Genomic DNA, 17,866 nt, shown 5'->3' on the forward strand with positions numbered 1-17,866 from the left:
GTAAAATATGTGTATTTGTGTCTATGATAATTAGAAAGCTTGAGTAAAAGTAAAAGAGGCTGAGAGCACTACCCAGGAGAAACAAACGCCATCAAAATAAGAGTAAAGCCTTTTTTGGTTAAGACTTTTTTATCTTTAGGCTAACAGTCATATGCTCACTTAAATACAAGAAGAATAATCCTAATGAATTTTTTAAAGCATATTTGTTTTATACCATTTTAGGAGAGTAATTTATGGGAATACTGGCAATGTTTAATCTCATATAATAAGCAGATGGTTGATGTGTGCAACTACTAAGCCTCTTTTATAAGCCAAAAATCCAGTCTACTTCCACTCTTCCCGTGGAAATCTTTCTATTACGTTTAAGTTTTCATGAAACTTTATTTTTAGCAATTTTTAATTTGGGGTTAAACTTAAACTGACAGCACCAGTCTCTTTCTTACTGTCCTTCAATGAATTCTAAGTAAACTCTGCCTTGCCTGTTAGGATCAGTACTAACTCTTTTAGGCACCAAAACGCAGGCTAATTGAAATTGTGCTGAAAGCTACATCGGGTGCTGCTACCAAAAAGACTTATAATTGCAATACAAAATAAGTTTAATTTCCCAGAAAATATTGATTTTTTTGAAATTTGTCACTATCCATTATCTTCCTATTTTACATATAGGATTCATTTTATCTTTAAAAAGAATCTTATTTATGAAGGTTAGGAAGGCACTGACTATTGTGAAGTTACAATGGGGAAAGATTATAATAATTAGTTTTAAAATGCATAAACTTAACATATATAAAGCAACTTAAACTATCTGTTAGCAAATGTCAGTGCTTCCTATAAACATGGGTTTGTCTTCATACATCGTTCTCTCTTTTTTTTTGCATTTATCACTAATCTTAAGCACGTGCCAAAGAATGGATATAGTTCTTCCTTAATATGACCAGAGTGCTATTGATTACAAATCACACAAACTATCTGAAAGAAGCTTTTCAAAAGGCTTATCACTTTCAGTTGCCAGAGTTTACATTTTTATTGTTCAGATGTTTCAGTTTCTCAATATTCATTTTATGTAGTTCTGCTTTTCCAGTTTACTACCTAAAAACCAAGCAGCTCATAAATGTGTGCAAAGTTCAGAAAGTTCCGTAAGATGAGGGATCTCAGATGTTGCAGCCATTAATAGAACTTTTATGTATTTTTTTTGAAAAAAACCCTGCAATGTCAGGAAAAAATCTGCCCTGTTTTCACATAATTTTTAAATATAAACCACTGCCCAAAACAACTTTCAGATCATTTTTGAAGAACTCTAGAGTAACGATATTCTGAGTCCAAAGCCCAAACCAGCCAACCATTCTGACCCTACTCTATTCCTCAGACAGCTTAAAACAATAAAAGGTATTTACATGGTGCCTCTTACGTGCAGTTTTCAACGTGTTCGTAAGGCTGCTGTGAAGCTGGGAATTACCACATGTTGCACATAGCCACATACTGCAAAAGGGGCATGGAGGTTGCTCAGAGGGAACTAAGGGCCAAATTCACAAAAAGCAATAGAAAACTTTCAGTGTCAAAGCATCCCTGGCTCCCAGCAATGTCCAGGATGCCATAGCCTTGCATGAAGTCCTCCAAGCCAGGGGGAAGGCTTGTATGAGAAAGGGATTCACAACAGCCAGCACAATGATATGAGGGGAAAGGGCCGCCAGAAAGAGGAATTATCCTAATTCAGCCCTCAGTGTCTCAGTGATCAGGCTATTTAACTGGAAGAGTGTTCTCTGCTCCAAACCTGGTTATTCACTTCACACCTTTGATAAAGATTCACTTTAATCCCTAGATAAAAAGTCTATGTCAAACCTCACCCACAGACCAAAGTTCAGATCTTGCTTCTTCCAAATAACTTACCACATTACAATCATGCTATTTTTCTTTCCCAATGAATTCTGAAACCTTAAAGCAGTCCTCAGCTGATGAGAGCAGTAGGGAATGTTGTCCTTAAGGACAAACAGCTAAGTGTTTAGGACACTCTTCTGGGATACAAGTAATGTGTCTTTGAAAATCCTCTGGGTAGGAAGTGCTGGGAACCTACATCTCCCTACTCTCTCCCTAGCTCCATGGCCCTGAAACATCCTTCATTCCTCTCCTTATGCTGTACTGAAATAGGCCACTTGCCTAATGGCATCCCTTCAGGAGACATCTTCACCTATGGGAATCATATAAGTTAGGTTATGCAGACTGATCCACAGCACAATATAGTGAGTGTCTAGACTTTTATTTAGTTCCAGTCTCCCATTTAGCTGATCAACATCAAATATAGCTGGTGGGAAGGTAGGGGAGCAAGTATATTCTGCGCTGAACAGAACATGCTAAATAGCAGTCAGAGTTGCATGGTGTTAGCACTACAGGCTGTATTCTGCCCTTAGATACACAAGTGGGCTCCAGTGCAAATAATTCCTGATGGTTTTATTTAGAAGGACTTTTTATCTGGTAAGACAACTTATGCTGCTATTTACTAAAACATATTTGCTTAGGACTTTTCCTCAGTTCAAGTGCAGGTCACCTCCCTGAAAATTTTCTTGCTCCTGAGGTAGCACCTGACTCTTTCAAGGCCTCTGGGATTCTGGAGGGCTGCTTCACTCAGCCTCCCACTCAGCCCTTGGCCAGATAAATGCTGATAAAAAGTAGTCTTGTTTTCTGCTTGTGGCTGCTGTTTGCTGTCAAACATAGCAAAACACAGCTGAGTTGCTGTCAGATAGTAAGAACAATCACACACTCTAAGGCCAAATCTACATTGCAGACATTTGCTGGTGGAGCTCTGTTTGCTGCGGTGCAATGAGAAACTGAACTGTGCTAGCAAGGCATAATAATAGCACTGATACAAGAATCTGATGATCTCTGTGCTTTTCCTTGTGTAACTCCTTTAATCCCAGGCAAAAGCAGATTTTGCTGGCATACCTACATAGACACTGGGAGCTCTTGTCAGCACAATGCACTTATATGGGATAGAAAAAGTGTTTCTGGTGTTGGTCTAAATACAAACGCAACTCCCGGGTTTTCTGTGTTCCTTCAGAAGCTAAGTTCCTCTGACTTCCAGAAGGATTCTGGAGTTAAACAGCTTTAGAGAACAACTAAACCGTTTACCTTCAACCTTACGCAACAGATGCCTAAACCCACTGATTTTTGGTAATCTCACATTATGCTCCTAAACTGCAAAATCATTTTTGAAAATAGGAATTGGGCTCTAATAAATTACACAGGTTATTCATCTCACCTAATTTTCACCATCTTTAGTGTATTCATGTAGTCCAGGCCAGTTGGCTGGATTTTCTCAATGTAAAGAGATAAGAATTTCTGAAATTCATCCTCTCTCTTGCTTCATTTCACTATCAAGGGGCTCTCTAACTTTGATCAGCTGCCTAACTTTTAGATGATAGATGAGATGAATCTTGTGTTTAGATACTTCTGCAAATGTTTTCGTATCCCATTCTTCCTCCCTCACCCCAGCCCTTTCCCTTTATTGTATCGCTTCTGTTTAGAAAGGATGAGCTGCTACAAGAAAGGCAAAGTGAAATAAGAAATGAACCCATACACAACCCCCAAATTTGAGCATTCCCAGTCCCTTCAGAGAAAGCAAAAACTCTCGTGCTTGCTAAATGGAAAAGGAGTAACATAGAAGAAGGAAACAGACTCTTCAATGGGAGGGGAGGGTAATTAAAAGTAGGGAAAACTCCAAGGACAAAATACTTGACAATATCTCACTTCCTCCCTAGTAAGGTAGTAAGGCTATTCCTAGAAATACAAAGGAGATGCTGACACCACTTCGCTGTTTTCCAGGGCAGTGGATTGTCCCTTGCCTCAGCTGCTCTGACAACAGGACCTGCGACTGGAGGGAAATCATGTGGCAGCCGCACGGCTGCCAGTACTCCGTGCTAGCCAGGCCTGAGCTCCAGCAGTGTGTGGAGGGCAGAAGGGTAGGTAATGGATTTTACATTTGAATTCATTTGTATTTACCTGGGTATTTAGTGTCCTTAAGTCTTAAAAACAATTTTATGATTGGTGTGTTAAAAAAATCCTTACTTATAACCGAAAAAATTTTTGGATGGAAATCCACAGGGATGAAAACCAACTGTTATCAATAATTTAACCTCATACTTGTACACTGCCATTTAGAATAGACCTTAGGTCCCACCAGTGGAGTTTCCAGACCTAAGGTGTACATGGTTACTAATTAAACCTACTGTGCTTAATCGTAGCGAGTGTATAAGCACTGTGAATGAAAAATGGATTTGCTTTAGTTGTTACAGTTTGTCTTATACTTTACATGCAAGTTTGGTTTCCTGGGCTGCATACCTAATGCATGGCATTGCTTGTGCACGCTAATCTTACCAAGTCTTCTTGCACATTCTTTTCTTATAGTGAAGCTTCTAAGGTGATTACTTGGAAATACACGATCTCCTTTATAGGCATGGTGTGACTGTAAAACAGTTGACAGAGATCAGTTACCTGAGGCTCAGGTACATTACTAAGGATACAGGTATCCAGAAAGTAAGTAATTAATTGTTATAAAGATTTTTCAGTGTATTGTCTAGGTAAAAAATAGTAATTAATAGTGACATTTTGATAAAATCTGAGATAATTTCCATGCAGAAAAATACAAAAATAATAGTCTTTCAATTAACATTTCCTCCTCCTTTTCTGGTCATTTCTCATCCTGCACAAAGTCCTTCATTGCCATTTTACTTCATTTCCACCAATGGTTTTCACCATTACTACAGAGCTTTGGGTTTCTCCTATCATATGTGTCTCAAAAAAGTATAGGTTTGACTATGGGGGAGAAGCTGGGTTTCCCCTTCATGTACAAAACAAACACTTTTAGATTGACCCCATTAAAAAATATAAATGAGTTTGCTAGCTTTTCTTTGGTTTTTAGTTTACGTAGATATCAGGCTGCCTCAGTAAGCAAGCACCCTTTGATCAGAGAATAAACAGACAGAAGAGGAAAAATATACCATTATGGATTGCCAGAGTAGTGCTGGGAGGATTATGCTCACTTTTCCATCTCCTGAATCTGACCACTCATATTCACCAGTGACAAAAATAGGACAACATTTGTTAAGGGTCCATTACAACCCAGGATATGAAATGAAAGTTTGTGAGATTGTTTCCTTGATTCAAATTCCATTATATGTTCTGAATCTTTGAAGTCACTGATCTATACTACTGTTAGATGAGAACCAGATCCTACTTGAACTACATTAACATAGTATTAGACAAAACTTTGTAAAACTAATTGCACTTGCTTCCCATTCCGCTTCTTTTGCAAAGGTCTCTCTTCTTTATCTAATAACCTTCATGGGTCTGTAGAAATCTGCTGGAAGACTATTCTTGTCTTAGCGCAGATGTTCGTTTAACTGATTTATTCCTTGAAAATCATTTTCTAATGCATGTTTCCCTTTTGGTAAATTTCTCCTATATCTCTGCATTTTTATTTCCCCAATATTATTTCTGTTGTTACACTGCAGTAGTATTAACTTTGTGAATCATTTCAGAATAACATTTATGCTTCTTTCGCCAAAATAAGTAAGCATAGATCTTGTATCACCTCCCTCACAGCAGTAGAATTAAAGAGGTCGGAGACTTTCTTCATACGTAAATCAGATGATTAAGAATTGTCCTCATGCTTGGACAATAAGGTCCTGATTTTGTCTGTAGTTAAGGCAAATTTTAGGGTTACTTTACACAGTCTGAGCGATGTAACAGAAAAAGTTTTTTTTTTCAGGTGCTCACTGAAAAAGACTTTTGCCTCTCAGTTACTCTGTATGCTGTTATACACCTTTAAGCAAACTAAATCTTTTATAAGGTAGTTATTGAGCAGATAGTAAGGTATAATTATTTTGATTGAAATATTTTTATTATACAAAAGACTTTGGTAACCATCTTATACATATTTATATTTCCTCATTGGTAATATTAGTTTCAAACCATTATATACCTTGGCTTTAAGCACTACAGTGGTCACTGAATTCTATCCAAATTAATGACATCATAGTTTCCTTATTAAAATAAGCCGAAGGTTTCAAAGTGGGAAATGTAAGCAGATTACCAAAAAAAAAAAAAAAAGGAGAGCAAAACAGAACTGCAAATCAGCAACCCACGCAAGGATACTGAGATGATCTAGAAGACCATTTGATTTTTATTGCCATTTGCTGAAGTAGAGAAGAACAACAGAATTCACTCGTGTCCATTTCTCAAAATGGTTCAAGTAATCTATGTATCTCTGTATTCTGGTGTTATGTATTATGCCATCACACTTATCACACACATATTCAGCTTGTATAACTTTGATCTCTGGAGTTCAAAATCCTTTACCAATGAAGCATGTATCATGATCTACATTTTACAGCATCAGAGGTAAAATCGTTCCATCAGAACTGGAAGTAATTGTGAGATTTCCCATCCCAGTCCCATTCTCTCAACACCAGACCACACAGCCTTTGAATTACTGCTCAAAGTTCATCCCGAACTAAGGCAATAAGAACTCCAAAAATAGGCCACATAATTACCAATCCTCCCTCTCAATAGCAGAGATATGTGTGTCTATAGCATAGTTGGGTCAAATGAAGTCATGTCTTTCATCAAAATACTAATACCCCCCATGACTGAATTTGTCTTTTGAATATCCTTCATAAAAAAGTTCAGACTCATATAAATTTGAATAGGAATCAAAGGTAAAGCAAGTAGTGGTATTCATGAATCACTTCTATCTTCTCTAATTTTTGTCCTGAATCAAAAATATTGTTTGGTTTCAGGATGCTGACCTGCTGGGCTTCACTTCTTATGCTAAAACATTGTAAGACAATTTTGTAAACACCACAGGTGTCTGTGATTATGTCTTTTTTTTTCTTCTTTTTTTGAAAAGGAGATGTTAACCTCTATGCTACTGCCAATTTCTAGCTGTGATAACCACAGGTTATTTGCTTATAGTCTCCTTTTAGTTTTATATGCAAAAAAGAAGAAAAAACTGCTTGTCCTTCTAACCCTAATGAATGTGAAAGGAAGCATACAATAAATTAACCACTGCTGTGCTATATCCTTGGTGTGGATGAATTTCAGCAACTGATGGAATAAGATGGAAAGTGAATATGAAATGCAATACACTTAAGACCAACTGCATGTTGAAATGCAGATATTCTAGTTTTCCCATGTTTCATAGAACAACAGAAAAATGCAGCTTTCAGATATGTCCCTTGCTCATTAATTTCTTTTGTGTATTTATTCATGTTTCTGAAATATAATTATGGTCATTCAAACAGAGCATTTCTTTCCTAATTTAGCTATAAATCCTACAAAAGATGCTTATTAAATTTTGTTTTCTAACTTCAGGCTGCTTTTATGTCTTGTATTAAAATTTATTTGTACTTCAGAGCTCATCTCTAAAATTATATTCTCCTTTTCTATAACAGAAATAACAGCCCCGGATATGGCTTCCAATTGGTTTTACATCTTCATTAACTACTATATTAATTTGTATGCATATAAAACTGTGTTAGAGTTTGAGCTGTTTCTGTTTCATAAAAACATAAAGACCACCTGTAGTGAAACAATAACACTCAAATTGGTGGAGACATGAGAAAGGATATACTGTCACAAAAGCAGTTTATAAGAGACATTATTTTACTTTATGATGTGTTAGCAAGACTAATCAGTCATGTGTTTGTATTTCAGACATGATAAACAGGAAACTTCTAAAGCATTGAGTCTAAGGTGATTTCTGGCTGAGTGGATTTTGTTCACTTTAATATCTGCAGTCCTTTTTCTCCATTTTAAACTCTTACTATGGCCAAGAAGATGCAGGTTATATTGTTCTGTAAATACTAGTACTTGAGGAACTACATATGTATGCCCTAATTGAATCAAAGAAATAAGCAGTCATAATTAGAAAGATTACATTAGTATTATAGTGGCTCAACAAATCCATTGTAACAGTGGTTAATAAGCTTTTGATGTAAGATTTATACAATTCTATTAAGGCATAATGCTGTGATTTTTGTACTAGAATATTTTTAAAAATAGGTGAAAGGAAAGGGGTTATAAAAGGTAATTAGTTGTCCAATTAGCAGTATACAGAAAGCTGGCCTCAATAGCAGGGGAACATATATTTTGTTTATCATTCAAAAATGATTTAGTCTTGTAAGAGTTTAGTCTTGTAGTAAAGTACCATTGAGTCATGTGTAATTAAGCACAGGAAATATGAAAAAGCAATATTTGCTGAAGTACTTAAAATTCAGCTGTTAAAACAGTAATTTTAGCTTACAATTTCTTAATAACATTTAGTGTTAAGTAGTATTTTGGACTTACAGGTGTTTAAATTTCTTAAGAAGTGTGGTTAATTTATAATGATAGGTCTGGTTAAGAAGTGAATTCCACTATGCTTACACAATATATTGAAGCTTGAAAGTTATAATGGATTTTTTTTCACGTAAATGTTTGCAACAAAAGACACTGAAAACATCTGTCTGCGTGAAAGTGTTGTTCTGTGTCTAGTAAAATTACAGCCTTGTATGTGCCTGATCCTTTAGTCATCCCACAGACAAATCCCCCATTGACCTGAACAGCACATGACTAAGCCTTGTGCCAAACTGTAAAGAAAATGAAATATGGCATATTCTAAACACCTGAACCATCATTTTGATCATGAATGTTGTAGAGCTAAATACAAAATTATCGACAAAGCCATTGGCTTAAATAGTTATTAAATGCTACATGGCACATGCAGAGCTGCAGTAAGTTGGTACAACTGAATGATATAAATGTTGCTATAGCTACCACACACTCAATTATATTGAATGATTAAATTCTGATTCATTGAAACTCTTGGTTAATTGAAGAACATGAGCTTTCTTCCTGGGGCTATACACTGCTTACTTTAGCCTTTGGGTCTTCCAAGCATTCGCTGAAAATGAAGCCAGCTTGCAAAATGTGGATGCTTTGTAAGATACATTCTGATGGTTTACATACCACAGTGAAAATGTGCTTGACCAGCTCTGCGCAAGGGCACTTTGCAAAGCTGGTGTTTGTTTATAGCTGCTTTGCAGATAGGATTCCCTAGAAATGTCCTTCCACCTGGAATTTTTTCCAGAAGAAAAAGAAGAATTTGTCTGTCTTTCAAGGATTTAGAGATGTCTCACAGCATAGTTGAAACGACAGTTCAGATCAGATCATTGGGTATCCAAAAGGCCATGATGAGTGGATTCTCTGTGTGTGCAGATATGATGGTGATGAGCTACGCATGTGAACCTCAGGCAACCTGGGGTACATCAAATAATTAGTCATCCTTCTTTCTGTCTGAGATCTTCTCTGCTGGACTTCTGGGAGAACATCCCCATTACAATTCCAGTATGCACAGTCTATAGAGTGTGACTGCTGATATCCTCCAGTGAAGACAGCAAAAAGACTTCAGAGCTCTCCATCAGGGCTGGACAGCAGGGAGAATAGGTTGCACATCCTGCAGACCTATCTTTAAAGACATATTTTTCAATGATGCTTTGATTTCACTGTGAAAGAAGTAGCTGGAGTTAAATAGAATTGCATGATTGAAATTATACAGACCTGGTAGGGCCCATACCTTTTCTGAACAGTCAAAAACTTCTTGACTGAAGGTTAATATGGTTATTAGAATTCACTGATATCTTTTAGAGTAATCTACACTTTTGATCAGGCTTTCTCTACATCCACAGGTCTCCTTTGGCTTGTTTCTCTTTGCCTGACTTATATCAGGTCTTAACTATTCTCATAGCAGACATATTTCTGAGTATTTTTGTTAATTTCCTTAGTGAATTCCTGACCAATGTGATGTTGCCATCTGTCTTTCTCCTGATTCATCCTGTTCAGCCACATCTTCTCCCAAGACGATATATACTCATATCCAGCTAGACATCCAGGCACTCAGTAGCATTAGGTATCCAATCCAATCTATTCCTGGCCTTCTGCTTTACCTCCTGACAACAAGATCACTTAGAGTGAAAATTAAGATTAAGAACCTTTCTCCTTCAGAGATGGGCTGTGAGCACTCTCTTCAGTCTTGTGATATTATTTGAAGAAATGTGTCTGGGCCCAAAAGGTTATCTGTTTCTTCCAGTTACACTGACAGGTCTAAAAATCCTCTGTTCTGACTGCTATCATCCCCTTCATGTTTTCAGAACACCAGGGCAACGACAAAAATACCGTTGTAAATCCCAGCTTATATTTCTTGTAGTGCCAAGCACCATGGCATTTAAGGACTAGAACTGTCACGTAAAAAATTATCTTAACTGGCTTGTCTCTCCTGGTACTGATTTTCTAAATGAGTGTGCAGAATGCCCTCCCACTGATAGTTTTCTCCTTCAGACCTTGCCAGCTGACTGCTCCAGTGCAGGCTTGAAGACTCACGCATGGATCTGCTGCTTAGATGTATGTGGATGTGTAAAAATTTTAAAGCTCTACAATGCTAAAATAGAGTGAACTGAATGTGTGTGGGGGGGACTTGTTTTGCTCTGTTTTTGACAAAATGAAAAAATGGGAAAGAGGCTGACAATTTAAATTGCAGTCTTTGTTGCTCTGCAGTGTTTGAGACTTTGAAAATCTTTAGAATGACACTCCACAGCTAGACTGCTAGTAAATACGCAGTGTCAGCAAAACAGGACATCTTTTCATCATGTCCATTGGCCTTGTCCATGCTTCATTTCTCCTTTTTACCATTAAGTGTTTTGTTCTGTTATTTGAATTCAGCGGAAGATGAGATTAGAGTAAATACAATTGCAAGGACAAAATATCTATATCAGAACTGTAGTCAGAGTAGAATGAAGAGTGAAATAAAAGTGCCACTTCTGCCAAATCCATGCAGTTTAGTGCTGAATATGCTCCTCTGCAATTAGAAATTACCACAGTCAGTGATAACAAAATGGTATTGTATGGTATTAGATGTAGAGGAGAAACAATCTAACATGTTCTACCAACTATGGTGCATAACCCAGTAGAAGCTGTTTGTCATTGCACTAATGATGTTCCATGATTTACAGAAATGCTTTCACCCACATTGCAGTTTAATAATATCCTCACTCACATTACTGTTTAATATCCTTACTTGTTAGTATCTGAGAACTGCTTTTGAATTAGATGTACATCTAGAAACTACAGTGATGGATTTATGAAACAGCGATTAAAGAGACATAGGTATAGACAAAGTGGAGAGATTAAGAGATTTTGCAAATCAGAAGAACTGTTGTTTAAAATCTCAAGTTAACCTACTTTAAAATTTGGACATATTGTAAGTGCAAACTATCTTACTAATTGTAAATAGCTGTGTGCAATCTTCTGTCTGAGAGAAGGAAAGACAGGGAGTATCAAACCAGTCCTTCTGCTACCAAGGATCCTTTGCTACTGTGAGTCATGATATAGTTGGTTTAAAGAGGTTTCTTGTAATATAACATGAAGAATGCTGGAAACCCCCTTGCATGTGAGAGGTGCTTGCGTAATCTAAATGTGAACAGCAGATGTTTGAGAATTTATTCTGTGAAGCAATGTTGAGAGGTCCAGGACAGGACATAAAACAATCTCTATGTGCACAATGCATATTTTAATTTATCTGCTACCATACACAATCTGTCAAGGGCTTCTCTGCAGACAACAATGGTTCAGCTCAGTATCATGCTCTTTCTTAGCCCTGCCACCAGACCATAATATGTTCATCTTAAACTGCTTCTGTACTATGGGAACTGTCTTTGGTACACTGTTGTGGCTCATTTTTGCTCACAATAGGCTCATGGTGGGAAATGGAATTAGTCCCCCAAACTGTGGCATTTCTGGAGGGAATAGACAAATACTGATGCACTAAGTGAGAGGAGTCCAAGATATTTTCACCAAATAAGAACCCTGAAAGAAGCTTTGCAAATTTATTCTTAAACTTGAGTCAGCCTGTACAGTCTAAATTTTCTTTGCATAACTAAATATTCAAGGTGGAAGTGGTAAAGCATCAAAAACCAAACCGAATAAACAAACAACAAAACCCCAAATTACGGGGTGCCAACTACCCTTAATAGAAAGAGAGCCCAGGACAGTGCCAGAGGAGGTAGGAAAAGGATCATACTGCAGTGCAGACAAACAGGGCTGTTAATGTGTTATGTCTCTGTGGGCTTTCTGACTCCCAGTTTTACATTTATGCTCCTATATGTGCATTTCTGCCTGAGGGGACTGTAGTGGTAATAGATCACACACCATTTCATTGGCAAACCACAGTGAACCTGGATTCTCTTCCCCTTCAGACTTTTGTCAATGCTTACATGTTCTCTTCAGCATGAGGAAATGTCAGCCCTATCAACTAAAAATAGGGCAATTGCATTAAAAAAGCATGTGAAAGTTCTGTGGTCTCCATGTACAGAAATGCTTGATTTGTAAGATGAGTCCACAAAATGAGTATGATCAAACCCAATTTTGGTTTCTTTATTTTTTCACAAGTTCAGAGTAGCCCAGTAAAGCTTGAAGCAACTTCTGTCATACTGATGGAATTTCAAACTGTCTTCAGACAGCACTGCTTCCTTATCATCATGTCACACGCACACACCAGGACTCAGTTCAGAGTCTTGGCCACCAAAATAATCCTCTTTTACCCCCCTGAAATGGCAAAAAGACAATTTCTTTGAAAATAGGGTAGCTACTGCATTTGTTAGTATGTGTGTTACTTTGGTTTAAATTCTAATGAATCACATTTATGGAAGACAGAAACTAACCAAGACACACTGTATAGGAACAAACCACATGAAAAACTGGAGGAACTACAGCAGGAAGCTGCAGGTAATCAAGAGAGGCTCTGTACTAGCAACTGGAAGTAAATATAAACCTAAGTGAAAGAAATGAGCAAGAAGGATGAAAAATACAGAATTATAACTGTGCAGCTATAGCCATCTATAACCTTTACTTTTTGTCTTTGTAACATATAATATGGCTTTTTGTTAATCAAATCAAATATATTTTGCTAAAGGAAAATGTAGTATTGAGATGACAGGACTGGAGAACTGACAGCTCATAGAAAGATTTCTTGAACAGTCTTGAATGGGGTTTACAAGCCTCCAGCCTAGCAATATTCTCTTCTAAGCATTAGGTTTTGCAGTCTGTAACTACCAAAAGTAAATCATTTTTTTTCCCATCCAAAGATTCTTTTCATAGGTGACTCAACTAACAGAGGAATGATGTACTATCTAATAGAAAGAGTGAATGAGACTCTTCAGGAATGGCAAAAGACTCATGATGTTAAATGCTATCACAATATCAATGAGGGGAAAACATTTATCAGTTACTCCTACTATCCCCAATTTTGGATGAGTGTAAACGAGAGACCAACATTTGAGAAAGCACTAGAACAACTATTGCAGAGGTACAGTATAAACTATATTGCTGGCTTGTTTGTATTCTCATTCTATTCACAAATGTGTTTAACAGATTTTGCAATTAAAGTCAGTAAACAATTAAGTATAATGTGTGCAGACCATATTGTGTGGTTGAAAAATAGCAGAAAATGACATCAAGCCTCTGATCAGGATGCCAGATACGGTTCACTGAAATGTAATGCAATGCAGTTAAAATGTTTGCCATCTGTTTTAAGGCAACATGTGTTGTTTTTTTCTTTCTGGGTTTCAGATCACGTCCTCTTGAGAACACAGACCAGACCGTATTAATTGTAGGTGGTGTTCAGTGGCTTAAGTCCAATCACCTGCAAATTATTCAAAAGGTTTTGAACAGGTAATGTTATGTACCTAATGTTATTCCAAGTCAAGTCTCGATATGATAAATGAGAATCAACTTCACCAGAAATTTTAAATACAAACATTTCATTTGTTTTCTCATGGGTGTGCACTTAACTGACTTTGAAAGAAAAAAATTGCAGTGTCTTTTGATGTGTCTGTAAGTAAAATGTATGTACTTCCTTTTCATTTGCCAAACAGGGAAAATCTATCAAATATTCTGGTGATTATCAAATCTATGGGGATGGGCTTTCACCTACCTGTGGATGGAATACATTCTTTATCACAGGTAAGCTACATGTATATTTGGAGTGCATTTTCATGGAAGACTTGTCATTTCAGCAATAATTTTGCTGTCTGGTCAAAATATGCTACCACCTCTGCTGAGCAAGCTTTAAGTGGATCAAAGAAAGAATATGTTTGTATTTGCTAATATGGCTTGCTGATGCAGATTCAAACCAATTACAGTTAATTAATGGGTTGCACCATAATCGGAGCGCCATTAGAGATGTCATGCTCAGTCAGTTGTTCCAAGAACTAGAAAAACCTCCAATATTAAGCCTAGTGCCAAAGTTGAGAAATTGAGTTGGAGATAAGCAGGTTGTTCTTTGTACCGCATAGAGCACAGACCCTCCTCAGGCTTCCTCCATGATTATTGCTGGATCAGATTCACTGGTCTAGCTATATTGCACAGCTCTCCATAAATCTATCTTAACTAACCTATTAAGCCAAAACATTGCAAAGCAGCTGGAAAGTACCAGTGAGTCTAGCCTGTTATTTATATGTTAATAGGGTGTTACAGTCAATTCAAATCATGTCCAAGACTCTCAGAGTAACAGATGGGCTCATTTTAATATATTGTGTAACTCATTCAATATTTTTATTTACAATTTGGAGAAATTCTCTATTTATAACAGAGAATACATATAAAATGTGTGGATGAGACAAAGCTGGGAAGTGCTGGAGGACAGAACAGAATAAATGTTGACTATCACGGTTCATATAACATTCCAGCTATTCACAGGTGTTGAAAAGAGAAAATAATTAGCTGTCATAGTTTACATACAATACTGTCACATTGGAGACTGGCATTCACCTATTTTTGCAATCATAACACATTGCTTTATTCAGTATATGATTTACTGTTACTCTCACCATTCTTTTAGCTATTGAGACTGCCTTGCTAGATTTTGCCCATTCTTTCTTTCTAAGTTAGTACTGTCTGCCTTGCCTTCACTGAATTTCTTCTTACTGATTGCACCCATTTCCCTAATTTATGCAGATGTCTAATTAGGATAAATTAGGGAAATGGTTGGAATCAATGAGAAGAATTGTTTTAGCTCCTGTCATAGCTTTCAGCAGAGTTAAGTCCTAAATGGAAGAAGTAGAATTTTGATCAAGGACGGTGAGGCAAGAATAGAAAAAGCATTAAAGGCTTCCCAGGATTGCCTTTTTCAGTTTCTTGCCCAGTAAATTCATAGAACTCAAGAAAGCAGCTACACTGTGTACCCAACATTTTTTTTTCTTTTCAATATCTGAATCATATGCCAAATTAACCATGTGGTTTGGTGTGCTGGACTTGTGGATTACCCCAGCTACTCACAAAGCCTTTCTGTCTGCAGTGTCAGATACACTGACTTAACAAATTTATAGCTAACCTTTTTTCTATTCCTGTCCTTCCTTCAATATCTTGAGAAATAATAATCTGTTCTTCAGTATAACCATTTCAAAGATTCCCATGGCACTGCACTCCTTTTTAAGCAATAGTCTCAATGACTTTGATTTGAAGCTGAACTTGTCTTCTACAGGGGGATTTTCATCATTTCTTAAACAGATAACTTTGTAATAGGACTTTTTTTTCTGAATTATATTTCATATTAGCTATATACATATTAAAGAAACAGTTACACAGTAATTATATTTAAACAACATCGAAATCTTCTTATGAAGGAAGCTATACAACTACTGAAAAGTAATTACAATTACTGATAATTAGATTTTTAGTTTAAATCTTATTTAAAGCAACCTGATTTGTTGTGTATATAAGGGAAAATTTTGATGATTTGAAAGGATGATGACCATTTCTGTGAGAAATGATATGAGATGTGAGAAATGATAACTATTTCTGTGCCACAAAACCCATTTTAAGAAACTTGTGCAAAAACCTACAAATATCTTGGAGTGATAGCTATTTTCATGAGTTAATTTATAGTAATTCATGTGTGTAATATAACCTAATTGTTTTATTCAAAATACTGTTTTGCTATTCATTTCAATGGTAGAATACAACCTTTAAGCAGTCCTTCTGATACTGCTTTAACATTGCAATATTTTATCTGGAATGCAGACAGAAGTGCAAAACTTATGGAATGAAAACTTGGTTATTCTGGATACAGCAAAGAATTATGGTTATGAAGTTGTTGACACCTTTGTCATCACAATGGGACGCTACAAAGAATTCCTGCAAGGGAAGTGTGGGTGTCATTTCCATGAGGTAATAGTTTATGTTTTTATCATTCTCAGTTATTTAAACTGAGATAAAGATATTTTAACTGCCTGGTTCTTAGAAACAAGAAAGTATCCAACAAGGTTCACGCTCATGACTCAAAGTTAGGCCTGAATAAAAATTGCAAAGATTGCAGTAGGTATGAAGGTACCTGTCACTTCCCGTTCAGTCTGGAACACAACCTGAGGACTGGTTAAATGTGATGTAATGGCAATGCCTCAGTAAAAAGAAGCATGGTCTGCTGAAAAGGTAACTTGTATAAAAGGATATTGTATGGTTTCCAGGTTCTCATATTATTTGCTGTGCGTTATATATTCCTACTGCTTTTGGATCTATTCAGTTTATCTGTTTATCATACCTCAGCCACACAAGTGTTTGTCTTAAGCCTTCTTGCCTGACTACAGACTAGAGTTGGTCAGCAGACTCCCATCAAACCACTGATACGTTTAAAATGGAGCTTAAAATAAATACCTATCTTCCTGCTGTATGTTTATTTTCATGTATCTGAGAAAGTTATCTGAAATAGTTATAATAATTGACTATACCAATAGAAGATGGTAGGTCATTCATTCTCTTTAGTATGAATAGTTCTGTTTTCTTTTTTCTCTGAATATCTATAGAGATTCTGTGTTCCATTTTGCAATCATTGGAATGAATGAAATAGGCACACTGTAAAATATGTGATTAGAGCAAATGAGGACATATTCTTCTGATGCTTCAAAGTTCTGGCAGGAATCTTCACAAGATATTACAAATGACAAGAGTTCATGGATTAAATCAAAAACAATAAGCAAACACATTATTATAGCTAGGCACAAAATCAGCCTGGAGGTTGCCAAACCAGGGAAAGTAAAGAGTTTGAAAAACAAGATATTTAAAGTTATGGTTTCTTTAGGATGTATTTTGAGTATGTGCTCTGTCTTTTCATATGAATGCTCTTCCCCATTAGCAAAAGAAGGTTTTGTTTTGCTTTTGCATTTCTTGTACCTTATATGTAACAAATGAGGAACTGCTTCCCTGGTTTAGTGCAGGAAGCCCTGCATGAAAACAGAGTATTATTTCTGGTTAGTCAACTAAGAAGGTATCTTCTGCTGTAAGACTGATGACAGTGGTTCTGCATTTGGTAGTTAAAGAAGCATCACTGATGCCACCATTACACATGACACCAACTTGTTGATACAAAAGACCAGTTCCTACATTCCTGTTATGAGTGGTCAGTCCACTGAAAATCTGAACATTTCACTGAGGCATTTGCCTTAAAGAAGAACCGTGAATATCACATTACTCTCCTTGGAAACTAGAACAAGTTTTGAGGAATAAAGGGGGTGCCTGTCTTTCCAGGTGTTTAGCTTCTGATTTCTACTAAAAAACATTTCTTCAGTGAAAACTGAAATTATGCACTCAGGGATCGTCACTAACCCCTTGCTTCAATTCACTGGATCTAAGGACAAAGAAGCCTTCTGGAATCTCTATAGATAATGTTTAGTACAGTAATAACTTGCTTGTGATTCTACAAGAATCCTCATTCATATGAATTAAATATGGATTGTCTATTTAACAAAAAACTAACAAACTGCCACAATTTATTCCATCAAAGTCTGTT

The 17,866-nt window shown here is 36.5% G+C and overlaps 1 protein-coding gene across 1 annotated transcript in view; it reads left to right on the plus strand.

The window, feature by feature from the left end:
* Positions 1 to 17,866, plus strand: part of CPED1 (cadherin like and PC-esterase domain containing 1) — a 156,702-nt gene that overhangs the window by 131,508 nt on the left and 7,328 nt on the right. Inside the window, exons 18-22 of the mRNA XM_013956493.2 lie at positions 3,817 to 3,953; positions 13,170 to 13,390; positions 13,654 to 13,755; positions 13,959 to 14,046; positions 16,105 to 16,251. Coding sequence (XP_013811947.2) covers positions 3,817 to 3,953; positions 13,170 to 13,390; positions 13,654 to 13,755; positions 13,959 to 14,046; positions 16,105 to 16,251 — 695 coding nt within the window. The remainder of the gene's footprint in view (positions 1 to 3,816; positions 3,954 to 13,169; positions 13,391 to 13,653; positions 13,756 to 13,958; positions 14,047 to 16,104; positions 16,252 to 17,866) is intronic.

The sequence above is a fragment of the Apteryx mantelli genome, chromosome 1 (assembly GCF_036417845.1).
Source record: "Apteryx mantelli isolate bAptMan1 chromosome 1, bAptMan1.hap1, whole genome shotgun sequence".
Taxonomy (NCBI): Eukaryota; Metazoa; Chordata; class Aves; order Apterygiformes; family Apterygidae; genus Apteryx; species Apteryx mantelli.